Source organism: Lagenorhynchus albirostris, chromosome 18 (assembly GCF_949774975.1).
Source record: "Lagenorhynchus albirostris chromosome 18, mLagAlb1.1, whole genome shotgun sequence".
Taxonomy (NCBI): domain Eukaryota; kingdom Metazoa; phylum Chordata; class Mammalia; order Artiodactyla; family Delphinidae; genus Lagenorhynchus; species Lagenorhynchus albirostris.
In genome coordinates, this window is record NC_083112.1 from 70,574,288 (window position 1) to 70,602,169 (window position 27,882).

The following is a 27,882-nucleotide window of genomic DNA, read 5'->3' on the forward strand; positions in this document are numbered from 1 at the left end:
CGAGGGGATTGGCCCGCGCGTCCGCCCGGACTGAGTAAGGCCTCCTCCAAGTGGATGGCGCAGTGGACACGCGTCCCGGCGCCAAGGCTTCCTGGGACGTGTAGTTCGCGACAGGACTAGCGGAAATCCCGCCAGGTTTTACCATCTCTCACTTATTTACTTTGCCGTCACCGCTTTCAGCGGACAAATAAATAGTAGCTGCCCAGTAGAGGGGCCTGGAGGCACAGCTAAGATTTTTTAAAAAATTGTCACTCTGTCCCCCGCACGTGCAGAGGGCAGGTATAAAACACGATGAAAGGAAGGTGTTGTCAATGATATCTGACGATCGGTCGCCCGGCACAGCCGTCAGGGCGCTGTCCCCGCGCGCTCCGATGGGACGAGAGACGCCAGCCCCAGGGTAACCGGAGGCGCGTCGCGGGCCGAGCGCTGGAAGCTGTGATCCGGGACCGGTGCCGGGCTCCGCTGCAGCCGCAGCGACCCGACCCCACCGGACAGGCCAGAGGTACATAGGGCTGTGGGCAGGGGCCGAGGTGGCCGCCGGCGACTATGCGCTGTGCCTTCCGCCGGGCACTGGAGCGCCGCGGACCAGGCCTGCTGCCGCCCACCTGCTCTCTGCGTCGCCAACGCAGCCTGCGCGCCGGGGGGCCCTGGCCTCTCCGGTGCCCGGTGGCCATCCGAGTGGACGCCAGTGCGTGGGGACCCGTCCTCCGGGGAAGAAGTGGGGTGAAAAGCTGGGCCGCAGGGTGGCGGGAAGGGTCCGGGAGAGAAAGAACGAGTCCTCTCGGGAACAAAGCCCGATTTGGAGGGGTCGCGGGGATACCGGTGGCTGCCGCCCGGCGTCACTCTCCACGCCACGCTCGGCAGGGCCCGGGACCGGAACGGGGGACGGCCGTCCCCTTGCCCCTGCACGCCCGCCCGGGGCCAGCGCGGTCGCAGGAGGGGTCACGGTCAGCTCCGAAATCGTACCGGGAGCCTCCTCCTTCCCCTCCCCCCTTCTCTCGACCTTTTCAGCTGCACCCCCCAAACTCTGATGGGCCGGTGGAACCGCCAGCCAAAGCGGGCCTGGGCGGGGGTTTTCTTTACTGTTTCCTTTTCGGCAATTGTCATTAGTAATGCTATCAACCAGTGCATTCAAAAGTTCGAATCGGGGGCTCCCTCTTCTCCCAGGAGCAGTGATCTGCCCGCGTCCCATTCCCCCCCGGGCGCCCTGAGCACGCGAGCGTCCCCGGGCCCCCGGGCGGGTAGGAGGCTGACACCCCGCCGGCCTCTGCCAGTTCCCCGTCGCCGAGAACTCCGGCTTCCCGCCGGGCGGAAGGCGGGAGGAGGGGCCCGGAGGCCTAGCTGCGGGGACCCGGGGACGCGCGGCCCTCGAAGGCGCTGGGACCACCGAGCGGCGCAGGCAGGGGGCGCAGCCGCGCTCCTTCCTCTTCGCCCGGGCCGCCTCCGCACACAGCGGCTCCGCGCGGCGGGGACGGGCCTGCGCGATTGTCGCCTCCATCCTGGGGGCCTCCAGGCGCCGCGAGCTTCGCAGAGAAGGGCGGAGAGCCCTCCGCTCGCCTGCCCGGGAGCTTGGGCTCAACGCTGGCCGGAGTGCGGGAGGACCCCCGGTGTCCTTCGGAAGCCGGCACCTCTGCCTGGGAAGGGGCTCAGGTCTGACCGCGGAAGGGGCGTGGAGGGCGTGGGGAAGGGGCTGGAGGGGAAGGACCGAGATCAGACCTAATGAGGCTTAGTGCGGCTGGCTCTCAGGAGAATATTACTTATTCTCCTTAGTAATAAAGACAATAAGTAAGTCCTCCTTAGTAAGTCCTTACCTGCCCCTGCGTCTAAGCGGCCTTCCGTGCAGAATACAGATCATAATAGTTGTCATACGTGGAAGGCTTTACTGAAGAGACTTTTTAAGATGTTTAGTTCTCTAAGCAAACTTGATGCTTAAAAATAAGGATTTAAGAATCTAACCAGAAAAGAGAGTGTAACCCAGGCCATGAACATTGGATTTACAAATGTTTATTTTACAAAGCAGTTCCTTCCAGGGACTTAAAAATCGTTACTCCAGCCGTGCATTTAAAGCTGGCCATTTTATAAAATTTCTTTTGCACAGAGTTAAACAGTACTTCTGTTGCTTGTGATATGATTTTATAAATAAATCATTAAGTCATTGAGCTTAGGTCCTGCAATCACTTTTATTAGTAAATCTTCATACAGCATGACCTCATTTACTGGATTAGAGAACCTCAGTTCTCACAGATGAGAGCCAGGAAGGAGAAAAAGAGTGCCCTTGGCTAGAACTCCAGCTCTTGATTGCTAAGGCCACTCCTGGTGGCCTTCTGAATCTAGGCTCCAAATCCCTGGCTTACAGTAATATCCAGCATGGTGCAGGGACTTAAGAATATCTGTTGATGAGACTTCTACAAATTGCCCTGGGGATACAGTACGCAGGAAAACCAGACTTGCAGGAGACAGACATTCATTATGTAAACACACTAACACACAAGGTAGAATTGCACCCTGGTAAAGACCTGTGAATGAGGTACGAGTCTGTACAGGGTGACCTGGCTTGGTTGGAGGAGCAAAGAAATCATCCCCCTAGAAGGTGACATTTGAGCTGACATCTGAAGGATAATGGGAATTAACTAAATAAAGGGGGGGAAGAAGGAGTAGACAGCATTCAGAGAAAGGAAAGGTGGTCCATGGGGAGAGGAGAGTGAGGTGGAGGATAGACTACATCTTATTTATCCAGTCATCTATTGATGGGCATTGGATTGTTTCCATTTTTTAGCTATTCCGAGTAGTGCTGCTATGAACATTTTGTGGACATATGTCTTCATTTCTCTTAGATATATTCCGAGGAGTGAAATTGCTGGATCGTATGGTAACTCTACGTATAGTGTTTAAGGACATGTTTTTCAAAGTTACTGGACCATTTTGCATTCCCACCAGCAGTGTATGAGGGTTCCAATTTCTCCACATCCTGTCTGATCCTTATTGTTAATCTGTTTGATTCGAGTCACCCTGGTCAATGTGAGGTGGTATCTTATTGTGGTTTTGGTCTGCATTTCCATGATGTCTGTTGATGCTAAACATCTTTTTATGTGCTTCTTGACTATTTCTACACCGTCTTTGGAGAAATGACTATTCTGATATTTTTCCCATCTTTAAATTGAGTTACTTGTCTTTTTTATTATCCTAAAACATCATTTTAAAATAATTTTTAACAAGACAGATGGTCAGTGATCATGACTTAAGCATATAGTAGTTGTAAAATAAATATTTATTGAATGAAGGCATATGAAACACTTAAAATATTTTTTAGTGTTTTTATAGTGTCTAGTGGATTGTTGATCTTTCTTTCTCTTCCCTCTTTTCTTAGGAGCCCATTTTTGCAGCGCTCACGTTGTTGTAGAATGCTGTAAACAATTGTCACAGCTGTTTTTCAAGAAATAGAAAGAGTTGCAACCTCTTCCTCATAACAGCACTTTTATAGTTGCATTCAATGCCTAACGTTGCAGAAGCAGAAAGGACAAATGATTCTGGAAATGGTGAGTGCAAATCTGAGAGAAGGTCTCCCGAAGAGAATCTACAAGGTGCCGTACAATCTTTCTGCACTCGTGCCTCGGGAGAACCCTTGGGTCCCAAAGGAGATGGTCATTATCCATGGAGCTGTCCAGTGACCCACACTCGGGAGAAAATTTATGCCATCTGTTCAGACTATGCCTTTCTCAACCAGGCGACCTCAATCTACAAAACTCCAAATCCAGCCCGCTCTTCTTGCCTCCCCAATAGTACCTCTATATCTGCTGGAAATAATTCCTCAAGATACATTGGCATCCCGACCAGTACATCGGAAATCATCTACAATGAAGAAAATAGCTTGGAAAACTTATCCAACAGCCTGGGCAAGCTACCTCTTGCGTGGGAAATTGACAAATCTGAATTTGACGGAGTGACCACGAATTTGAAACACAAATCAGGTAAGGAAGGAGCCATGATGTTCTCATGTGAAAATAAGGAGAAAACAAGCAATATATCTTGTTTAAACTTGCCTTCAGACAGATTTTCTTTTTATGATACCAAACAAGGCACATTGCTATCATGTTGTTTGTTGACATAGTTAAAAAAATAACCTTGGGCGTAGGACATTTAGTTCACTAATGTGTTGCCACTGGAAACTTCAAACATAATCTTTGCATTTTGAGAGCTTTGAACACATCTAAGAGTGCTGTAAAACACAAGTATTATAGATAAGTACTCAGTAGTTTAGTAATGGTTAATGATGTGGCTAGAATAACATACTACTTCATGGTTTTGCAGTGACATGAATCATATTTCTCAATTAAATAGCTAGTTTTGGGGCTTCCCTGGTGGCTCAGTGGTTAAGAATCCGCCTGCCAATGCAAGGGCCACGGGTTCGAGCCCTGGTCCAGGAAGATGCCACATGCCACGGAGCAACTAAGCCCATGCGCCACAACTACTGAGCCTGCGCTCTAGAGCCTGTGAGGCACAACTACTGAGCCCACGTGCCACAACTACTGAAGCCCGCGTGCCTAGAGCTCTTGCTCCACAACAAGAGAAGCCACTGCAATGAGAAGCCCGTGCACCGCAACCTAGAGTAGCCCCCGCTCTCGGCAACTAGAGAAAGCCTGTGCGCAGCAACGAAGACCCAACGCAGCCAAAAAAAAAAAAAAAAAAAATCTAGTTTTCTTTTTCTTTCCTTCTTTTTTTTTTTTGCGGTACGCGGGCCTCTCACTGCCGTGGCCTCTCCCGCTGCGGAGCACAGGCTCCGGACCCGCAGGCTCAGCGGCCATGGCTCACGGGCCCAGCGGCTCCGTGGCATGTGGGATCCTCCCAGACCAGGGCACGAACCTGTGTCCCCTGCATCGGCAGGCGGACTCTCAACCACTGCGCCACCAGGGAAGCCCATAGTTTTCTTTTTTACTACATAACATTTTGGCTTTTCTGTTGTTAAAAATTTTTGAACACTCAACAGGGTCTCCAGGTACCACTGAGTAGGTTGTGCACTGCCCAGTTTAAGAGGGTGTAGTGTACAACCTTCACAATTACAATGTGGTGGTTCTGGAGCAGATACTAATGCTCTTCACTTTTTTCTTTTGAACTCACAGTAAGACAGGAATTTTGTGAGATAGGTACTGTTGTCTTCATTTTATGGGTGAAGAAATGGAGGCATAGAGGGGATACGTTGCTTGGGCACAACTGCACAGCTAGAAAGAGGCAGAAGTCAGGTTTGTACTTTACTTCTAGGCTTCTCTGATCGTTTTGTAAAACCTCTGTCTACTCATTCATTTGCCAAATCAACTTGTTTTACAGAATGTTATGTAAATTTGTAATTCTCGCGGTGTCCGGGGATTTCACTTTGTGTCTCTATTTGTGGGTGATCGGTCTATAATTTTTTTTTCATAATGTCTGTGCAGGTCTCCTAAGACATGTTTGGAAGTATTCTCTCTTCCTATTTTTTGAGGTGTTTTCAGAGGGGTATTAAAAATCTCTAATTATGATTATGGAGTTGTCTTGATTCCCACCAATTCTGTCAAAGTTTAGTTTGTCCGTTTCATCTACGTTATCAAGGTGTTGACGTAAAGTTGTTTCTAACAGTCTGTTTTCTCACTCTAACACCTGTAACAGTCTTTAGTGATAACTCCTTTTTCATACCTGATGCTGGTAGTTTATGTTCTTTTATTCCTACCTGGGTGTTTATCAGTTTTGTTTGTCTTTTGCAAATAATCAGCTTTAGCTTGCTAATTTTCTGAATTGTCTGTTTTCTATTTCATTGATTTATGATCTTTATTATTTCAGTCCTCCTACTTACTTTGGGTTTATTTGTTCTGCATTTTCTAACCTCTTGATTCAAGACTTTTCTACCGAAGTATTTAATGCTCTAAATTGCTCACTCAGTACTGTTTTAGCTGCAGTCCACAAATTTTAACACACTTTATTTTTATTGTCATTTAATTTGAAGTATTTTCTAATTTCCTTTGTTATTTCTTCTTTGATACATGATTGTTTAGAAGTATGCTATGTTATCTCCAGATATTTAGGGTTTTTCTAAGTACTGATTTCTAATTTAGTTCCAGAGGACATATGACCTCAGTCTTGTTTTATTTTTTAATTGAAGTATAGTTAATTTACAATGTGGTGTTAGTTTCAGATGTACAGCACAGTGATTCAGATATATATATATATATAGAAAATCTGAATATATATATATATATATATATATATTCTTTTTCAGATTCTTTTCCCTTATAGGTTATTACAAAGTATTGGGTATAGCTCCCTGTGCTAAGCTCACAGTCTTTTTAAATGTACTGAGACTTGTTTCCCGAGGCAGCATATGGTCTCTGTTGCTGAATGTTCCCCGTGCACCTGAAAAGAAGGTGCATTCTGGAGTTGTGGGGTGTCGTGTTCTAAAGATATTTACTGGATCAAAGTGTTTGAAAATGTTGCTCATATTTTCTATGTTGCTACTTAATTTTTGTCTTGTTCTAACAATTGCTGAAAATGGGGTGTTAAAAGTCTCCAACTATGATTGTGGAGCTGTCTTTTCTCCATTTAATCGTGTTGATTTTTGTTTCATGTAATCTGAAGCCTTGTTATAAGGTGCACACGCATTTATGATTTTTATTTCTTCTTGATGAATTAACCCTTTTCTCATTATGAAACATCCCACATTATTCCTGGCAATATTTCTTGTTCTGAAAGCTACTTTGTTTGATATTAATATAGCTATTCCAGCTTTCTTTTGACTAATTAATGTTTGCATGGTCTATCTTTTTCCGTCTGTTTATTTTCTTTTTTTAGAAATTTATTTATTTATTTTATTTATTATTTTTGGCTGTGTTGGATCTTCGTTGCTGCACGTGGGCTTTCTCTAGTTGCGGTGAGCGGGGGCTACTCTTCGTTGCGGTGCACAGGCTTCTCATTGCGGTGGTTTCTCTTGTGAAGCACGGGCTCTAGGCACGTGGGCTTAAGTAGTTGTGGCTCGTGGGCTCAGTAGTTGTGACTCGCGGGCTCGAGAGCGCAGGCTCGGTAGTTGTGGCTCACGGGCCTAGCTGCTCCGTGGCATGTGGGATCTTCCCGGACCAGGGCTTGAACCCATGTCCCCTGCATTGGCAGGCGGATTCTTAACCCCTGTGCCACCAGGGAAGCCCTGTCCATTTATTTTCAAACCGTGTCTTTTTATATTTAAAGTTTGTCTCTTAAAGATAGCTGTCAAGTATATTCAGTGAATTGTTTATTTCAGATAGTGTTTACTTTAGTTCTAGAATTTACATTTACAAAATAGTTTCTTGGGTTTGCTATCTTTTCATTCATTGCTAGAGCACCTTGTCCATCTCATAGAGCATAGTTATAATACCCACATTAAAATCTTAACCTGCTGGTCATGTCAGAGTTGGTCTTATCTTTTTTCTTGAGAATGTGTCACATATTTCAGTTTTCTCACGTGTTCAGTACTTTTGGATTGTATTCAGGATGGTGGAAATGTTATGGTGATTTTGATTCTGATATAGTCCCCCAAAGAGTGTTTTATTTGTTTGTTTTTAAAATTTTAGCAACAATTAATTTGGTTGGACTAAAGCTGCAAATTCTGTCCTCTGAGGACATCTCAAATCTCAGTTCAATTCTTTTAGCCTTAGCTGTACTGTTTGGGCTCTGCTCTGTGCATGCACAGTTCAAGGGTCAGCCTAAGATTTGGGTCAAATTTGGCTTCTTCCCTTCTCTGGCCCTATTTCTGGGATCCTCCCAACCTCACGTTCTAATGACGGTAATTGCCTGGAACTCTGTCCTGTGGTTATTTAAGTCAAAAAGATGGTGAGTATTCTATTTGTATTTGCTATCCTGGTAACCTTTCTCTAAAAGCCAGTCTGGTGGATGTGTGTGTGTGTGTGTGTGTGTGTGTGTGTGTGTGTGTATTTTTGGTTTGGGAGCTAAATGGGTATGTTGTAAGGAGGCTGAGGGATGGAAGAAGGAATATGGCAATAACAAGGGGCAGTGGACAATGGTTAGTGGAGTTGACGTGATGGGGAGATAGAAATGTTCAGGCATTGCTCTTTTATGCTCCCCTCTCAAATGTGGCTTCCACTTTGACAGAGCTTCCTTCCTCAAACTGACTGGAATTTTGCCTGTGGGACCAGCTCTCTCTTTGGCAGTGTGGAGATGTCATGAAGGATGTTCATATAGACCATATATACTTTTTTTTATCCCAGGGTTCATGGGAGTAAGCTAGGAGAGAACAGAGGGCAGGCTCAGGTGAGTCTTTGAGGACTGCAGGTGGGTACAGATGACCCTATGAGCTGCTGAGGTCACAGGTTACCGTGCTTCATTAGCCACTAAAAATCTAAGTGGCTGGAAAACTCCTTAGGGAATTAAGTCACGATTGGTCAGTGAAGACATCTCAAGGAATGGTGGAAAGTAGATTTTCCATCTTCTCACCCACTAAGATTTATTTTATTAGTGAAAGAAATTTGTCAGAATGAGATTTTGCTCATGTTTGCCAGGGGTTGTTCAGCTCTGGGAGAAACTTTGCGTTTCTGTGAAGACTTAGGAAGAATAACTAAAGGGAAGGGGGAAAATATCCTTGTTTCTTGATTTTTCTAGTGTTCAATATTACGCCATTTTACAAAAATTAGAGAAATTCCCTGTGTAACAACAGTTTCTGAGGTCCAGCTGGGTTTTTTTAATGTATTTTTAAAAATTGGAGTATAGTTGATTTACTATGTCATGCTAGTTTCAGGCGTACAGCACAGTGATTCAGTTATACATATGTGTGTATATATATATATATATTTTCAGATTCTTTTCCCTTAATAAGTTATTACAAAATATTAAATATAGTTCTATGTGCTATACAGTAAGTCCTTGTTGGTTCCAGCTGGTTTTGGGCGCTAAATTGTTTCATTGTAGAATGAATAAAATGGATCCTTTTCCATGTTTGTTTTCTAGGCATATATCTATATAATCTATGTTTTATAATTTATGACTAACTCATAAAAATGAAATATTAGCTTTTATTTAATTTTTGTAACAGATTTATTTTGTTTAAAATATGATATGTGTGAGAGACTTTAAAGTGCACGTAGCTATCTGAAATGTTAATGGTGTTTTAGTGAAATGAGGCTTGGAGGTTATTTAATAATATTTTAATTTATATAATTTTTTGACTGGGCGATCAATTAGATGGAAATAAAAAAGTATAAAAATTAAAGAGTGTAAAATCTCACTTTCATTTTTGCCTCCCCTTTTGTGTGGCTCCCAATTTCTCCTCCCCCTGTGTCTTTTGGAGAATGTGTGTGATGTGTGTGTGTATGCACGTGCCCACACATGTGTACATACTTGCACACAGAAAGGAGACTTTGTTTTCCATTCTGGCTCCTGGTGCTAAAGTTGCATTTTAATAATGTACTTATGTGCATCATTCTTTTTATTTTTATTTTTTTTTGCGGTACGCGGACCTCTCACTGTTGTGGCCTCTCCCATTGCGGAGCACAGGCTCCGGACGCGCAGGCTCAGCGGCCATGGCTCACGGGCCCAGCCGCTCCGCGGCATGTGGGATCCTCCCGGACCGGGGCACGAACCCGTGTCCCCTGCATCGGCAGGCGGACTCTCAACCACTGCGCCACCAGGGAAGCCCATGTGCATCATTCTTAATCCATTTTGTGGTCTCTGTAGGCCTGAAATTATTTTTAAATATCACATCATCGGATTACTGGATCTACTGCTTTTACTTTCTCAACAGAGTTACATTAATGTGGCTTTATTGTTTTATAGAAAGGTTTCATTTTCTGGAAAGTGGTCTAGTTAAATATTTTACTGTTGGTAATTTTATTTTCTAGATGTGGCAAAACATTTTGTGATTGATTATTTTACTAGCTAAGTAACTAGCTCAGAAATTGGAATATAAGAACCTGATAGGAAATAACATTCATGGTTGTTTAAACGTGTTTTTATTCTCTCTGTCTCTCTTTAAGGCAGGGGTGTATTCTTGAAGATACATGTATTTCTTCAATATGTTTGCAAATAGCATTTTCAGACCTAGTTACTTTTACATTTTGTTACATAATTAATTGTCTTGCCTTGGCATCTTACTTCATTTGACTTCATTTTATACTCTTGTATTCTAGGCAATGGAAAGAAGCAAATTTCCAAGAAAAAAACTTCAGACAAGAAAGGAAGAAGACATCAAAGGGAGTGGCCTCAGTATTCTCCTCTTGAAGATATTAAGCAGCGGAAAGTATTAGACCTCAGACGATGGTAATCTCTAAAAATTGACCTTTTTTTTTTACCTAACCACAGTACCATTGTCATACCTAATGAAGTTAACAATATTTCCTTCGCATCTCATTTCCAGGCTAAATTCAGATTTCCCAGATTTTTCCAAAAATGTCTTCACACTTGGTTGTTCAGAGTGGGGCCCACCGTGAACCACATATTGTGTTTGCTTGTTGTGGCCCATAAATCTCTTCTGAACTAGAACATTCCCCATCTGATTCTTCCCCAATCTGTGTGATTCCTTTCCTGCTGGTGGTCTAAATTACTCATATAATCTCAGTCCTTATAAACCGGAAGTTAGATATAAAGACTTGATAAGATTCTGGTTGAACATTTTGGGCAAGAATACTGCCTAGGTGGCCCTGTGGCCTTCATCCTGATATCCCATCAGAAGGTACATGGTGTCTGGTCATCTGATATTAGAGATCCTAAGAGTGATTACTGGATTAAGGAGGTGGCAACAGCCTTAGCCCACATTGTCAAGTTCCCTTTTTTCTTCTGGAACCATCAAGTAATCAGTGGGGTGACGGTGTCATTGGGTTAACATCTAGGTAACCATCAACGTTTCACCTCGTGGTTTCAGCCAGACCCATTGATGACCCCCGCCTGAATCCTATTATAAAATGGTGCAATTTCAAAATTCTATCATTTCTTCTGCCTTTACTAACTGGCATTCTTTTAATAAGAAGATCTTTCACTTACCAACCGGGGCCATTTGGTGACCTTAACGTACAGTTCCTATTCTAAAGAAAAAGATGTTTAATTTGTGATAGCTTTTAAATATTACTGATCTATAATTTGAGGTTTTAAAAATTCTTTTGTGTGAGGCTTTAGAAATATTAGATTTTTTTCACTTATTTAATAAATATTGGACCATTTACTGTGGGCTGAGAATACAGAGATGTACAACATGGGTGTTTGTTCTCCAATCTAGTTGAGAACAGTGGAAAATGTAAAATATCTCAGGAAATTTGTCAGATGATGGGTGGGAATAAACAACCAACATGAGAGGCGGTAATGATCACTGAAAGGCTTCACTGAGGAGCTGGGTCTTAAGACAGGAATTCTGAGGGGATGGAGGAATGGTGGGAACGGATGGTGGGAAAGTGTCTGGCAGGTTGGTAATGAAGAGTAGATCAGCCTGACTGGAGCGAGGCTCAGAGAAGCTAAGAAACTTACTCAGCGTCACATAGCAAATACACAGATGTGATATTGAAACTGAAGAGAGTTGGACTCCAAAGTCCATGTTCTTTCTTTCTTTTTTTTAAATTAATTAATTTTTGGCTGTGTTGGGTCTTCATTGCTGCACGCAGGCTTTCTCTAGTTGTGGTGAGTGGGGGCTGCTCTTTGTTGCAGTGTGCGGGCTTCTCATTGCAGCGGCTTCTCTTGTTGCAGAGCACAAACTCTAGGCACGCGGGCTTCAGTAGTTGTGGCTCATGGGCTCTAGAGCGCAGGCTCAGTAGTTGTGGGCACAGTCTTAGTTGCTCTGCTGCATGTGGGATCTTCCTGGAGCAGGGCTTGAACCCGTGTCCCCTGCATTGGCAGGCGGATTCTTAACCACTGCGCCACCAGGGAAGTCCCCATGTTCTTTCTTTGTAACACACGTCACGATCTAGTTCTTGGATATCAGGCTAAGGATTTAGATTTTTTTTTCTGGAGTAGAGATAAGCCATTGATGATTTCTTAACAAAAGGATATTTTACAAAGATAAATTGTTAGTATCAATAGTTAGTATGTAGAGTGTATTGGAGAAGAGACACAAATCAAAAACATTAATTTCAGTTTTTTTGGAGCGAGGCTTTGTGCATTTTGCTCTGAATCCCTTAGACTTAAGATTTGTTATAACCACATATATGAGTAATTATATTTAATAGTATAATGTGTGAGGACATAAAGACTTGGATGAGGAAGGACAGATAGGAGAAATAACCGAGGGGGAAAAATTACCAGGATCACAAGCTTATTTCCTAGAGTATATTAGAAGATTAGAGATTGAATGGAAAGACCCACAGAAGATAGTAGAATGTCAGTAAAAGTTTTAAGCTGGTCATGAATAAGACCAGTAAACAATTTTGGATTGATGAAAAAATGTGAAAAATCTTAAAAGTGCCTAGGGTTGATCCCAAGGATTTGTGAAGAAGTGTTTCAGATGGAAGAGGGAGATTGAAATGCGACAGAGTAAGGTCTTTTTACTCCACTCCTTCCCTCAAACCCATGTAAACAATAACAGCAAAATGAAAAATGTGGAAACCTCTATCTTCCATGAAGCAAAGAAATAGCATCATCCCCAAACCATAGGCTCTAATATATTTTTCAAATCCTGTGCATTCTGGACTAACAGAAAGGAGACGCCAAGAACTCACAGATTACTGCTGGCCTCAAACAATGCAGGTTTCTTTAAAGTTCATGGATGACCCCAAACTGTTTGGTGACACTTTGGTTAGATCTAAGGGTATGAGCCGTTGAGTCAGTGGGGAAGAATCTGAGTTCTTTGTGGAGATCCAGATTAGCACTACAGAAATGCAGAGAAGGTTGCAGAAGGAAACATTGTGCTGATTGCCACCAAGGTTCCAGCTTATCCCCTAGATACCAGCTGAGGACACTGCCTCTAGTGAATTACAGGGAAGGTGGTGATTGCAGGAGGGCAACACAGGCCACACACTTCCTGATTTCAAAACACATTACAAAGCTACAGTAACTAAGACAGTGTGGTACTGGCATAAAGACAGGCATATAGACCAGTGGAACAGAATAGAGCTCAGAAATAGACATTCATGTAAACAGGCAAATAATCTTCTGCAAGGGTGCTCAGACCACAGGATGAGGAAGGGACAGTCTCTTCAGAAGATGGTGCTGGGAAAAGTGGATACCCACCTGTGAAAGAATGAGGGATACCTTAAAAGACCTCTTAAAAGGTCTTTTAAGACCTTTTCTTCACATCATACACAAAAAATAACTCAAAATTGATTAAAGACATAAATGTAGGACCTAAAACTATAAAACTCCTAGAAGAAAACATAGGGGAAAAGCTTCATGACATTGGATTTGGCAGTGATGTCTGGGGTATGATGCCAAAAGCACAGGTAACAAAAGAAAAAATAAACCAGTGGGATTACATCAAACTTAAACACCTCTGTGCGTCAAAGGAAATAATCAACAAAGTGAAAAGGCAACCTACAAGGTGGGAGAAAACATTTGCAGATCACATATCTGATAAGGGGTTAATATCCAGACTGTATAAAGAACTACAGCTGAAGTTGCAAATAATCATATGTGTAGCTCAACTAGGAGTTTACATTGAAATTTTAATAGTTGATGTCTAAATTTATATATCTTTAATTTTTTTCCATTGGCTTGGGTAACATCCACTTTAACTAATAGTTAGTCATACTTAGCCAGCATTCTTAAAATACATGATTTATTGTCATTATGCATTTATAATGTGTTGAATAAATATGAAAATAAATGAATAAAGATTTTAAATTGGTGGTTTAAATGATCAAAGTTTTCCTTATGTAACACACTCAGTTGCCGTGAGTGTTCTATTTCTGTATGCATATTTTGTATTCATTCAAGTGAAAACAGTCTTTTATTTTCTCAGGTACTGCATAAGCCGACCACAGTATAAGACTTCTTGTGGTATCTCCTCATTGATTTCTTGTTGGAATTTCTTATATAGCACAATGGGAGCTGGAAAGTAAGTATGTTAATTTAGTGGTATCCCTGAACTCCAAATTCAAAAGTTATTTGGTGTTGCTTTTTCTATAATGGAAGATTTTTAAGAACAGATTTTTCATAAATTGGGGAAAAACTGCCGTATTTTGTTTTAAGCCTTTTAGCTAAAAATATATGCATGCATTATTTTTGATAAAATAAAAATGAAAAATACTACTAAAATTGTTTGCAAATCAGACAGACACAGTAACATTGAGACAGGTTATATTTGCATATGATTGGAACTGTGAAATGAAAGGCAATATTTCTTTCGTAGTCTTCCAGCTATCACCCAAGAAGAAGCTTTACATATTTTGGGTTTTCAACCCCCGTTTGAGGATATTAGGTTCGGCCCTTTCACTGGAAATACGACACTTATGAGGTACGAAGCCCTCGCTTAGAAGCAATACCTTATTTCTAGTTCTGCAAAATAATAATGCTGTAGATGTGCATTGATAGTAAACCATGCATCCAGCTGTTTGGGCCCAACCTCTGGTAGATATGCCAGACTTGGGCTCTGCCCGAATTTCTCTGGAATTGGAATAGTGCCTTCTTTGTTATGGAACTGTTGCTATGAGCGAGTCTTCTTGTTATTTTCAGGTGGTTTAGACAAATTAACGACCACTTCCACGTAAAAGGGTGCTCGTATGTTCTATATAAGCCTCATGGGAAGAATAAAACAGCTGGAGAAACTGGTAAGTAAACATATAGAAGATTTACACACACACACACACACACACACACACACACACACACACACACACACACACACGCTTTAGGATCCATCTTGAAGATTGGTTTTGATTCATGGCACATGATGTAAATCCGAAATACAGTCTATCACTCTATCCAAGGGGAAACCATAATAGATAATAGTAATATGTAGGCCACTTTTCAATATACAGTTTAATATTTTAACTCTTTTCATCTTTGCATGAAAAACTTTTAAAGATTCAAGGCATGTCATAAACACTACTTTAACACATTGTATTGTTTGGGTCCATGGTGTTCGTGTGTGTGTGTGTGTGTGTGTGTGTGTGTGCGCGCGCGCGTGCGCGCGCATGTGCTTACTAGCCTGCTACTAAAACCCTTTCAGGAAGCGGCATGGAATTTGCAGTTCCTCTTGCTAAAAGGGAATGCAAGGATTTTAGAATATTTGATGTCAGACCTGCATAATAACATATAACAACAGGACAATGGACTATGAAAGGGACAAAGTTCTATTTTAGAAGGGTCTTGATTATAACAGAGAGTTTTGGAGTCGATCCTAAGGATTGTTTTAGTTATGCGCTAGTTAAATAATTTGAATTATTTGACAATTTCCATTTTTAAAATTTCACAGTCATCTTTTTCTTTTTCTTTTTTTTTTTTTTTGCGGTACGCGGGCCTCTCACTGTTGTGGCCTCTCCCGTTGCGGAGCACAGGCTCCGGACGCGCAGGCTCAGCGGCCATGGCTCACGGGCCCAGCCGCTCCGCGGCATGTGGAATCTTCCTGGACCAGGGCACGAACCCGCGTCCCCTGTGTTGGCAGGCGGACTCTCAACCACTGCGCCACCAGGGAAGCCCCTTCACAGTCATCTTTTGACTTTACAATCAGAAACCTACAATATAGTGTTAAGGAAAATTTTAAAGAAAATTTTATTCTGATACTTGAAAATTTTATTCTGACACTTGTTAAAAGGGTAAGGAAGACTTTACTGAAGACTGTTGTAACACAGAACTGGGATATGGGAGAGAGATCTGACTCAACCCTGAATACAACAAAGACAGCTGGGAATTTGTAGCCAACTCCCAAAGTGAGCAGTTCCGTGGATGGAAAGTTATTAAGCGGAGACATCAAGGTGGGGCTGTGGGGAATCTTGCTAAATTGGCCTAACAGGATTCTTATAACAGGCAGGCCAAGGGTGAAGGGTGAGGACCTTGATCAGGTATTCAGGGTGGGGGGATTCTCTCTAAACTGATTTCAGCAGGAATTTTGCTAAAACTGGATTCAGCAAGGATGGACGCAGAAGCCCAAGATCCCGGCCTAGCTGAGGAGAGGGCTCAGAGATGCCTAACTGAAGTTTGGTCAAGCAGGGAGTCTGTCAGCAGAGAGGGTATATGGTTTATCAAAATCAAGGAGTGAACAAAGAATAGGATATATTTCTGTTGACCTTTAGCAGGTCTATCAAGTTGGTTGTGAGTCAGGCAAACTTGGAGTTCATATGTTGGTTTCTGCACATACTGGTTTTGTGACCTTGAACAAGGCACGTAAACACTCACTCACTGAGCCACCCCATGGGGTCACTGTGAAGATAAAAGGAGACATATTTGTAATACACTTGACACCTTGCTTGACACAGAGTAAGGACTCAATAAATGTTAGCTTTTATTCTTCCTAACTGAACTCTGTGCATTTGCAGGGGGGGCCTGTCTTCGTGGGAAGCGCGGCTTTATATGGTGTGTAATTTTTTTTGTTTGTTTCCAGTGAGGCTGTCAACACTATCTCTCTCCGTAATTGATCAGGCAATTAGAAACTAAGAAAGAATATACTTTCCAACATACCTCAGTGTTTTTCCTTCGAGTAATAGGATAAACAAGCTCTTCTCTCCCCCCACCCCCTCTTTTTTGGGAGGGGAAAGGAATGGTTGCTGTAATTTCTTTAAATAAATTTCAATACTATATTTTCCCAGTTTCATTCCTGTGTTCATCGTCCCCATTACAACCCTTCACTCCTCGCTGTCTCTTTGTCTATGTGTGTTTCCTGAAGGATATTTGATCTGCTTCCCCCTTGGAATATTCTTGTCTTCCGCTTCAAGAATCAGTGGTCCCTTGCAAGCCCTGCCTTATCTCTGATGCTCGGATTTCTCTTAATTCCTGTAGTTCTGATTGTTTGCATCTGTTGTTTAGCATTTGGCGTGTGCAGCCTTATATTACATTGGATCTTTTTAACGTGTCTGCCCATCTCCTTGACCGTAGGGAGTGCCCTCAATAGCCCTTTGATGCCCCCTGACCTTGCACGTGTGACCCTGGGACTTCTGATTGTGTTCAGAGTTGGGAGAGTATTGCCTGTGTCAAGCAGAAGTCTTTTCTGTTCCCTCTCATTGTAGAAGAAAGAGTTGTAGAGATAGGCTTTTCTCATTTGTCTCTGGGATATTCAGTAGTGAAAACCATTGCTAGTTGATAGTGTGCATTAAAAAAAATACTTTGTATCTTTTGTTGTTGTTGTTTAGATGTTTTTTAAGGAATATCAGGCCTGTTTCCCACAACAGGCTTTAGGTTTTCCTGGGGACTACGCTTCTTTCGTAACTCCCTATTTGCTGATTGACATGCTTATTTCCAGTGGGCCTTCAGGAGATGTAAACTGAGCTCACTCCTGAAATAAAGACAGAATTAACAGATTTGACTATGAATATGAGTTGAAGTATTTTCTTTAGAGATGTAATTACTCATAATAAAAATTTGTGCCAGAAGTTGCCAATGTTAACTCCAAACTATTGGTTCACTTATTATTCACTTCCTATTATTGGATTATTATTATTTTATTATTATTATTTGAGTAACTTCAAACTGTTGGTTCACTTAGCTACCAAGGATGTCTAGATTCATTTGTTTTTAATACCTAGCTTGAAAATTACACTAATATTCATGTATTTCATTTTTATTCTTCTGGTAGATATTGTAACTTCTTATATTTGCTTAGCCAAGAATATCTACCTCTGCCCTATCGTGACATAACTCATGTATACCCACACCCTGGCCATTGCTACCAGTTAACTACAGTGTCTTAATGCATCTTGGGTGGACTGTGCGTTCATGTTCTGTTTTCCTCGTCCTCTGGTTTTCTCCAGTTCATATTAGACACCAGGCTGGATAAATTTTTTCAACGTGTGGTGCTAATATCCCTTTTTACTTTGGGAGCTCTCTAGTGCTTGCTTAAAGCGTAAACTCCTTATCACCATTCCAGGCAAGAACAGATTGGTCTTTCCCTGCTGTCCTCCACGTACCAGTTGGATTTAAAAGATGTCAAGGGAGTAGGAGCCTTGCAGGATGATACTGTGTTGCTGGGTTACAGAATCTGGTCCTTGTCTTTGAGGGTATAAAAATACATCCTAATGAGTTCTTTTAGAGTTCTCTGGAGTTCTTCTATAGATGATAAGGCTTTACAAAACTGACTTGTACTCAACAAGCTCAAAAAATGTTAGAATGTTAATATATTAACTGAGAGTGAGAAATACACTATCAAAAGCACCAGGATTCTCTCGGCCGCTCAGGACATATACTGTTCTTCACAGTACAGCAGGCTGGATAATTCTAGTTTGTTCTGCTTTCTCTACACCATGCACATCATGGCTCTGCGTTTGGTAGTGGTTGCTTTGTCTCTTAAGTTTCAGATTTTTCGATATACTCTGGTCTAGACTCAACATTGTTCTGAATTTAGCTTCCATCTGTAACACATTTATATGTCTTCTCCTAAATAGAATCACTTTCTTGGATGACTAGCTTAATGTATTAAATATTGTCTTTACTGTCTTTTATTTCAGAGGGTGATCTTTTTCTGACCTTATCCTGAAATTCTGGGGGCTGCCCTACTGTAGGCCTCTCCACACTATCGTGCCCTACATTCTGAACTGGGCTACACGCTGTTCCCTGATTCCATCCCTCCCCTGCAGTGGTTTTGTTTTCTCCTCATGCTCTTTCCTCTGTCTGGATTGTTGAAATGCTGCCACTTGATTATGTTCTGTCTTGGATGCCACCCCCTTCTTGGTTCCTCAAACCTGATGTGCGCTTTCTCCTTTGAATTACACCCTTTTTTTGTGGCACTGTCCTTTTCCACCCTATACCAAAGTTACTTGTTTTACGAGGGCAGCTTGAGGTACTGTGCATTCCTTATCTTTTGTTTCCCTATGGTTGCTGTTGTAGTTAGTAGATGCTCATAATTTACTTCCTGAGTTGAGTTAAATGAAATTTTCCTCTTAATCTTAGACCAGTGACTCTCAAAATGTGGCCCCTGGATGAATATCATCATCACCTGATAACTTGTTAGACACGCAAATTCTTGGTCCCCACCCCAGACCTACTGCGTCAGTTACCGAGGGGGTAGGTACCAGCAATCTGTTATTTAACAAGCCCTTTGTGCTCTAGTTTGAGAACTACTGCTGTAGTCTTTCTAAAGAGATGCTATTCAGCTTCTTTATAAAGAGTGTGGTCTTCCATTGATAGGAAATTCAGATAGGAATTTCCTTCCATTGATAGGAAATTCAGTGCGCAAATTTCAATCTGTGCTCAATTGAGTTTGCCTCGGGCTGGTGGGGGGCAAGGGGTGGGCACCTAGATTCCCTATACCTCCTCTTTGGCCACAGCAACTCTGCTTTGATCCCTGTTATGGACTGGGCTGGCATGTAAATTTCCCTTGCAGAAGGGATTCCATCTCAAAATATGTTTGAAAATTATTGATCTAAATTAGAGGTCTGCAAACAACAGCCCATGAGCCGGCAGCCCATTTTGTGAATAAAGTTTTATTGGCACAGAGACATATCCATTTGCTTACACATGGCCTTTGGCTGCTTTTGTCTGTGGCTGCTTTCAGCTACAGTGGCAGAGTTGAGTAGTGTGCATGTGCCCATGTGCCCATGTGCATGTGCCCATGATCCACAAACCTCCAACATTTACTAACTGGCCCTTTAGGAAAAAGTTCGCTGATTCCTAATCTAAATCCATCAGAATGTTGTCATGTAACCCTGAAGTAAGAAGAAGAAACATTCTTGAGGAGCATGATAATTACGCCAAAGAAGAAACACCACCTCTGTCCTCTAGAAAACTAGGACTTGGTCATAGAGTATTTGTAGCAGATGAAATACTGTGAATATTAATGAGAGCAAATGTTCATAACTATCTCATTTGCCCCTGAATATATTCTAGTATATTTATGTGACTACTATTCATAATCACAGTAACCAGCTGTTTCGTGTTACATTTGACTTAAGGAGGAAAGTGTGAAATACTTAAAAATTTCCATTAGGAAGTTACAATAAAGTTCTTTCATTAAAAAGTTTTAGTTATTTCGGATAACTTTTTACTTGGCATTTTCACAATTTTAAAAAGATTTCAAGAGTTCTTTCTAAACCACTTATGTGTATAAACATCTTTAGTATTTACTGAATTTATGAGGAGTCTAAATCTATTTACATTCACTTACTATCCTGAAACATCTCTACAATCAAGTTCAACTACGGAAATGAAATATTGACCATCTTCTGAATTTTAGGTCTTATCATTCTTCATTTAGAGCTGCCCTTGGATGTCAGTTTTTAACTCATCTGGGGAAATTAACCCCAAACAGCAGAAAGACCTATTTATCCTTATGAAATAGAGATTTTAGTAGAACAGATTGCCTTGTGTGCAGGTATGCTCTGGCGGTATGCCATGAAGTAAATATCTGTGGGGAAGGCCGAGCTGAAACCTTGGAGAAAGAGTTAAAGACAGAAATATTACTGTCTCCTTGGAACTCACAAATTGTGTGTATCTGCAGAAGTTGGGGCGGGGTCCCGCCTCCTTGGCTCTTCTGCAGCCGTTGACCTGCCATTTTTGGTCTTCAGCTATTTCAGTGGCCAGAAAGTCAATCAGAAAAACCATAACTTGCAAGCTTTCATCGACTTAAACCATCTTTAGGATTTCCAGTTTTAATGGGCTATTTGTTCATGAATAATTTAGTGTCTTCCAGGAGATGCAAGTTAATGAAACCTCAGTTAATGGCTTTAAGTATTTAGTGCTGGTGAAAACTCGTTTCTTATGGTAATACTTTTGAAATTACTTCATAAGTAATATATGCAGCCATGGGAAATATACAAGGAGAAGCAGTTATTAAGAGGATGCTGTGGTACTACCAGCCCGTCTCTTAAGATGTTCTTATCACTTGGCTTGTGAAAGTCTTTCCTCTGGTTTGTGTGACTTCTGTAGAAGGGATTGAAGTGTGTGTTAGTGGGGAAAAGTTTTCATTTTTGGAACTTGTTTGGAGTTTATATTTATCCATATACCTCAGTGGTCTTCAGATTTGGATGTCCGCATTATGGCAGCTGCAAGGTGATCATTGTGGTACGGGAAGAATGTATTAGAATGTTTATATTTTAATCTAACTAAAAATGTCTACTTTTTGTGTATCTTGTATAAAGACATATTAGTACAGTAGTGTATGTACAAAGCTTATAAACAAACATGCTTATAATGGGCATGCTTACTCAGAAATTTCAAGTGACAGATGTGCACAACCAGAGGAGTTGAGACCATTGCTATATACACTAGGTATTAGGTTTTACATGGTAATTAAATTTTGTAGACAAGCATGTATGCTATTTGAAGGTTTGGGTAAGCAAGGACTTTCAGTTTTTTAGTTTGCTATTCAGGTTGCCTGAATTTCAGTCTAAAGGGTAAAACTGAAATCCATTAATTATTTTTTAACCTTTAGATAGCTTTTCATTGTTTTTCCCCAGCAACGTCCATGTGTTCCAAGTAATATCTTTTCTGTCTTTGAGTCCTTAACTAGTTGTTTGTATAAAGCATAGAGAGTGCTTTATGGTCCCTCAGTTGGTTTGTTTTTGTTTTTTGTAGCTTCTGGGGCCTTGTCGAAATTAACTCATGGATTGAAAGATGAATCGTTAGCTTATATCTACCATTGTCAAAATCATTATTTTTGTCCAATTGGCTTTGAAGCAACCCCTGTTAAAGCTAATAAAGCATTCAGGTAAGCATTTCTGTATTTTATGTGGATACTCCACCAGGAAAATATATTGTAGAAAGCGTTTAAGAAATATTAGACATTGGAAGACTTCGTGATTTGCTTTCCTTACATCAACCGAGACTAGTCTTTTAAACATAGTAGCTTAATCTTCTGCAGAATTCTTTGGTTAATTGTGCTTTTACATTATCCACTTAGATACTATTGTTAGAGTCATGAAAAGAGAAAGCCATTTGAAAAATCACTTTTATGTTTATTATAAAATGGCTGCAAAGGACTTTACATATTATGTCTCAGTGATCTCATCCAGGATCCCACAGGGAAAATGTACTGTGGAATCTAGTGTCAAGAAGACTGTTGCAACTGAGTACATTAAAAAGCATTTCCTTTCTTGTGGTGAATAACATGAAATTTATCAGGGTTCCCCTTTTGTCCTGGCTACCAGGAAGCCTGCAGCCAATTTTTATTTCTAATATCAGGAACCATGTTACCCTAATGGTTATATTTGTTCCTTTGTTGATCCAAAGTTTCTATTTTATTAACTATGTATGTCTACTTCCAGGTAAACTTGTATTGTTTTAGAAGAGACAGCCTGTAAATAAGAGAGGGTGGCTGAATGTTAATACTTTTTTTCCTCCTTAGCAAATTTTCTTTTTGATGGGTTGAGATAATGCCAGGGTAGTTGAAAGCAGAGGAAGAAGTGTCCTATTTGAGAATGTTGAAAACAGAAGCCATGAGTACTCTGGGTAGAAGTGTTGATTGATAAGCACAGTTATCCTCACCCAGCTAGGTTCTGGTTTGTTCTATCTGGGTGGGTGGCATTGGTGAATGAGAAGGAGAACAGGCAGCATTGCTTTCTCAGCGAGGGCTGAAGGTCAGGCTGGGAGAACGTGGCTTGGTCATCTGGGGTAGGATGGGTTCTTTGAGGCTGGAGGCCATGCGGCCTTTGGGTGGGGAAGCTGGACGTTGTATTTTTGTGAACGAGAAGCAAGAGAAAAACCACGGTGTCTCTCCAAATGCTGAAGTGTCCTATTCATCTCTCTGGCTGTGGGGTTCATTGTGGTTTTTTTCTGTAGTTTGGTCCTGCAACTTCACCTTACTCCAGACACCTGTCAAATGTAAAACGTGAAGAAGTAGGTACTCCTACTTGGCCCCCTTTAGAGGAGAGCTCTTCACCTCTGCCTGAACCTAAGAACCACCTGAGATGCTTTTACAGCTGTGTAAATACTTCCCTGTGCTCCACCCTACACCTACTTGAATTAGAGTTTCCAGGGGTGGGGTTAGGGTGTCAGTATGTTTAAAAGTTCTACAGGTGTATTGCTGCTTTAGGGTTTTATTTTTAGGATGCCTTTTGAAACTTTTTGAATGCAAACTGAAAGAAGAAGTGTAGCTTAAGGGTACTGGTGGGTAGCATGCTAGGATTTTTTTTTTCCTCCTAAATGCTGAAAGGTGGATTTTTAGCCCTATATTTTGTAAGAGGGGATCTAAACCTAAATTTTTTTTTTTCGGTATGCGGGCCTCTCACTGTTGTGGCCTCTCCCGTTGCGGAGCACAGGCTCCGGATGCGCAGGCTCAGCGGCCACGGCTCACGGGCCCAGCAGCTCCGCTGCATGTGGGATCTTCCCGGACCGGGGCACGAACCCGTGTCCCCGGCATCGGCAAACGGGCTCTCAACCACTGTGCCACCAGGGAAGCCCTCTAAACCTAAATTTAATTTATGCTTTCTCTTTAATGGCCTTCAGATATTTGTTCAAGCCTAAACTCCAATATCTATTCTAGTGTTGGTGACTGCTATCTATGCATAAACTTCAGTGTATCTTTTATCAGTGTATAATTGAAGCAATATTTTCAGGGAGGTGAATGACTTTATGAAGCTTACTGTGAATGTATTTTTTATTTAGCAGGGGCCCCCTCTCACCACAAGAAGTAGAATATTGGATCTTAATTGGAGAATCAAGTAGAAAACATCCTGCTATTCACTGCAAAAAGTATGTTAACTCCTCCCCGCTCCCCCCTTTTTTCAATTTCTGCTAAAAAGCCTGTTGGAATTTTGATTAGAGTAGAATCCATAGACTCCATAGTTCAGTTTGGGGAGAATTACATCTGAACAATATGGAGTCTTCCCATTATGAACATAGACTCTGTCTCCACTTAATTAGAGCTTTAATTTCTTTCAGCAATGTTTTGTATTTTTAGCATAGAGTTTTATATGTATTTTGTTAAAATTTTCCCTAAGTGTGTATATTTTTTGATGCTATTGTAAATTTATTTAATTGAAGTATAGTTGATTTACAATGTTGTGTTAGTTTTGGGTGTACTGCAAAATGATTCAGTTATATATATATATATATTTTTCAGATTATTTCCCATTATAGGTTATTACAAGATATTAAATATTATTCTTGCAGATTGATTTTTAAAACATTTCATTTCCCAGTTATTTTCTGTTAGTGTACAAAAATACAATGGATTTTTCTATATAGGCCTTAAATCTTGCATCTTTACCAAATTCACTTATTGGTTTTAGTAATAGTTTTGCAATCCAAAGCAGTTACAAATTGCTTTGGATTTTCTATACAATCAATCATGTTGTTTGTGAGTAAAGACATATTAACTTATACATCTTTTGAAAATGTACTTGACTCCAATTAAAAAGGAAATATCGAATGTTTCTATGTTACCCTGCAGGATGTCATCTAACAGACCGATATATAGTTATTTCATATGCAGAGTAACCATTTTTAACCTTGGCAATAGTTGGATAAACAGAATTGTCATAAAAACAAGGATTTATGAAAGCTTATTGGATGAAACAATCCTGTGATAAGAGAATTATTGCCATGGTGCTTTTGTAGCAAATTGCTCATGTGAAAAGTTCCATTACAATAGTATTTTGAACTTAAAGAAAACCGTGCTTTATCCTTCCTTAACAATAGGTGGGCGGATATTGTTACTGATCTAAACACTCAAAATCCAGAATATCTAGATATCCGGCACTTAGAGAGGGGGCTGCAGTATCGAAAAACAAAGAAGGTAAGAACACCACTGTATTTCAAAGTATTTCTCAACTGGCCAAAATGCAGTTATTTTACCCAGTACTCTAAGTTGTAAATAACAGAAACCCAGCTCAGACCATTTTAGACAGAAAAGTGAAAATTACTTTAAGGACACAGGGGTGCCTTTAAAAGGAAAGGTTAAGAAGTCTAGCCTGGATTCAGGGGGAACTGGTACCATGCAAGAGAATGTTAGCAGGGGCCAGGGAGCTAGTCTGTCTTATTCTCTTGGGAGTTGTGTTGTTCTTAGCTGTCTATTTGTCTATTTACTTCCCGAAGATCGTCTTTCAACTTAGGTCTCCCTTTCAGATGAACGGTCGAGACTAAGACTGGCATGCCTCCAGCCCAGTTCTGTAGACTTGGCCCAGCTTGGGTCAGGTGTTCACTCCCAGGGCGATTAACTGTGGCCATGGGGCAGAACCATGTGTACCAACAAGGCTGCTGGGGGTGGTTCTCAGGGAATGGTATGTTCTGTGGATTGAGTAGACATCCCATCCATATTATCCTACTATCATATGAAGAATGCGTAGGAGGGAGAGGAAGAGGAATGATCTTGGTGTTTGGATTAGTCAACTTGGGCGGGTACAGCGTGTGTGAGTGGTAGACAGGCATATGGGGGGAAGGGGTTTTGCCTCCTGTGGGCATTGTTATATTTTTGTAAAGGCAGCTGGTCAGGAAAGATGCAGGATAATGTGATCTGATTATGAATCAAAGGATCAGCACTGTTTTGATGCAGGTGAAGGGGGACAAATAAGGGAATTCATGGGAACCCACATGTTAGTATAATTAATTTCCTATCATTTTCTGAGCCCAACATTTTTTTTTTTCCTCAGGTTGGAGGAAATTTGCATTGCATCATAGCATTCCAGAGACTTAACTGGCAAAGATTTGGCCTTTGGAACTTTCCATTTGGAACCATTAGGCAAGAATCACAACCTTCAACACATGCCCAGGGAATTGCCAAATCTGAGAGTGAGGACAATATCTCCAAGAAGCAGCATGGGCGTCTGGGCCGGTCTTTTAGCGCTAGTTTCCATCAGGACTTGACATGGAAAAAGATGTCAAGCATCCATGAGAGAAGGAACAGTGGTTACCAGGGTTACAGTGATTACGATGGGAATGACTGACCATGCTGCGTACTGACGACTTGTGTTATTCACGCAGCTGGTCTATACAGGACTGCATTAAGGCAGTGCAAGATTTTAAGTCTGTATTAAATAGGAACATATCTTGTGGTACAACACATAACCTTGTAGTTTCTCCAATAAATAAGCTTGTATATGATTATGATGGGTGATTTCCGGTATATAAACAGATAAGCACAGAGTTTTTTTGTCCTTTTAAAAGTTAAGAGTATATAAACATTCTGGGCAGTTTCACAAAGTCCAATAAAATTACACATAAACAAATCAGACACAATTTCACTCAATAGCATCACGATTTGAAATACTTAAGCATGAAGTGATTTCTTATGACTTGACCCCCAGATATTTGTTGCAGTTTTGTTCCCAAGCTCAAAATGTAAGGTACTAAGTATCTGCCCCCCAAAATTGGGGCTGTTGATTTCTAGTTTTTCTCTAGCGGTTAAAGCTCATTTAAAATGACTTAGTGAGTCTAGAAATTATTTTACTTGTAGTGGTATCTTGCCTGCCTCATTTTTTTCCTGATCAACTTTCTCAGGATTCTCAATAAAGAGGCAAAAGAGAAAAGACTCAAGATACTGATCTTTTCTATTGGTGCAGATGGGTGACTTAGTGCATCGATTCAGGTACTCTTGACTTTCTTGGTATGTTACTGTCAAATGTTGACAAGAACTTTAGGTCTTGAAAGACTCATAAGTCTACAATAAACCTTGCTTTAGGGGTAGAGTAAAAGAACAAGTGGCATCTGAAGTTTCTATACCCAAGGTAACCTGTGAGATGAGATCTGATATTTGACTGGTCCCCCAGTATGGCGTCATATGTTGATAACAGAATTAAGGACGCGTTAGGAATACCCCATCACTCAGAGGGCAACTATCCGTATTCCAGACTCTGAGCTCTTTCCTTTTTAAAAACATGTAGACAATTAGCTGCTTGAAGTGAGTGTGAAATAGTTCAGAAAGTGTGGATTTCATGTATTTAAGCTCCTCTCCAGTTGCTGTCAGTTTTTCTTCTGCTGCCAACCTGTGACTCACAAACAACTAGGATCTCTTGTTCTTTCATTTCAGGGGCTGTTCTGGGACTCAAATCAGTAACTTGATTATTACAAGGTGCTGAATATGTTGGTAACCACATCGTAATACACCTCAAGGAGAAGGTTCAGATTTTTATTTTTTAAAATATTTTCATTTTCTTCTCTTTTGAATTTTATATCCATTTATCCACTCAGACATGCCTAGCCTACAGAAGGGGATATATATTATGAAATAGGCATTTTTCTGAAGAGAATATTTTGCTTGAAATGCAAAGGACTGAAAGATTTGTAGGTTGTTGATTTTGTTACTTCATACTGGAACTTTTAAGAAGTTTTCATCAATAAAGTTTTGTTTTCTACTTTTAATCATGAGAATGTTTTGAACCTTTGTTTTAAGAAGGGAGTACCCTTATAATCTTGTTTGAAGTACATGACAGTTTGTCAATTCTGTGTAAGTAGTATAAGAAACATCTTCTGTCTGACTTTTATAATCAGTGAGACAATATGCATATATCTATAATTTTAGATTTTTGTTTAGACTTTATAAGAGGAAATAGAAAACTTAATTCTTTAGCTTGAACCAAATTAAACTGTAATTTTTGTAGGTCAAATACGGTTGAATATCAGCAATTGTATATAGTTCAGCCAAATATTTCAGAGAAGAGATTGGTAAAGAAAGGAGATGAATGCAACATAAAATAGAGAATATAGTGACATCTAGGAAAAGAGGATGAGTTTATACGTATTGCTTATTGGCATAATCAACTTTTATAAATGTCTTAATATATCCAATCACTTAGTAACTTGGCTTACAAGTTTGGCATTTATCAAGAGCACACTGAGACTTACAGGGACTGCTTTTCCAGAATGTGTAAGCAAGTGACTGCACCTTTCTCTTTCAAGATGAGTAACATTCCTGTCATATTTAATTTCTTGGTCAATTTT

At 40.9% G+C, this 27,882-nt stretch overlaps 1 protein-coding gene across 7 annotated transcripts; it reads left to right on the forward strand.

The window, feature by feature from the left end:
• Positions 1 to 519: 519 nt before the first annotated feature.
• Positions 520 to 27,303, forward strand: BIVM (basic, immunoglobulin-like variable motif containing). Of its 7 annotated transcripts, none has more exons than XM_060129425.1 (11): positions 1,256 to 1,650; positions 3,368 to 3,968; positions 10,134 to 10,263; positions 13,883 to 13,978; positions 14,273 to 14,377; positions 14,596 to 14,690; positions 21,559 to 21,715; positions 23,611 to 23,697; positions 24,646 to 24,742; positions 25,596 to 25,684; positions 26,972 to 27,303. In XM_060129425.1, exons 2-11 carry the CDS (start codon positions 3,491 to 3,493, stop codon positions 27,018 to 27,020), a joined length of 1,383 nt encoding a protein of 460 aa, XP_059985408.1. In that variant the 5' UTR covers positions 1,256 to 1,650; positions 3,368 to 3,490; the 3' UTR covers positions 27,021 to 27,303. The 7 variants fall into 7 exon arrangements, with proteins under 7 accessions (XP_059985404.1, XP_059985408.1, XP_059985405.1 ...); XM_060129426.1 differs by having other exon boundaries at positions 1,266 to 1,650; positions 3,368 to 3,536; positions 3,725 to 3,968; positions 25,596 to 27,303; XM_060129421.1 differs by lacking the exon at positions 1,256 to 1,650 and adding an exon at positions 520 to 688 and having other exon boundaries at positions 25,596 to 27,303.
• Positions 27,304 to 27,882: the final 579 nt, after the last annotated feature.

Coding starts and splice junctions, on each gene's coding strand:
- BIVM (XM_060129421.1), top strand. CDS start 3,491: ATGCCTAACGTTGCAGAAGCAGAAAGGACAAATGATTCTGGAAATGGT. Junction 10,264..13,882: donor GTATTAGACCTCAGACGATG/GTAATCTCTAAA, acceptor TTATTTTCTCAG/GTACTGCATAAGCCGACCAC. Junction 13,979..14,272: donor AGCACAATGGGAGCTGGAAA/GTAAGTATGTTA, acceptor TTTCTTTCGTAG/TCTTCCAGCTATCACCCAAG.